The sequence below is a fragment of the Mandrillus leucophaeus genome, unplaced genomic scaffold, assembly GCF_000951045.1.
Source record: "Mandrillus leucophaeus isolate KB7577 unplaced genomic scaffold, Mleu.le_1.0 Scaffold1406, whole genome shotgun sequence".
In the NCBI taxonomy this organism is placed as follows: Eukaryota; Metazoa; Chordata; class Mammalia; order Primates; family Cercopithecidae; genus Mandrillus; species Mandrillus leucophaeus.
The window spans coordinates 100,088-100,404 of NW_012101373.1; the positions used below are offsets into that span (position 1 = coordinate 100,088).

The window sequence follows — 317 nt, forward strand, 5'->3', positions numbered from 1 at the left end:
AGAGCAAGACTGCATCTCAGAAAGAAAGAAAATTAGCAGGGTTAATAGGAAATTACGTGATGATCAAAAAAGCCAGAGCACCAATGCGTAATGACCCTCCACGTGTGTGCCCCGAACAACAAACTTCAAATATATGAAGCGAAACTGACAGAACCGAAAGCAGAAATAGACAAATCTGCAATTATACTGGGACATGTCAATGGCTTTACATCATTTCAATGGCTTTCCATCATTGTTTGAAATGCGATCTTCCCAGGTCTGTACTCACCGTGCCATGTTTCTTGTTGGAAACCCATTCTCCGTCATACACGGCTCCA

At 42.3% G+C, this 317-nt stretch overlaps 1 protein-coding gene across 1 annotated transcript in view; it reads right to left on the reverse strand.

Moving 5' to 3' along the window:
• The window catches only part of LOC105535028 (radial spoke head 10 homolog B-like), a gene marked incomplete at its 5' end in the record, with an annotated part of 32,966 nt that extends 32,654 nt beyond the window's left edge, over nt 1-312 (reverse strand). The window contains one exon of the mRNA XM_011973983.1: nt 269-312. Within this exon, the coding sequence (XP_011829373.1) occupies nt 269-312 (44 nt within the window). The remainder of the gene's footprint in view (nt 1-268) is intronic.
• Between the last annotated feature and the right edge of the window lie 5 nt (nt 313-317).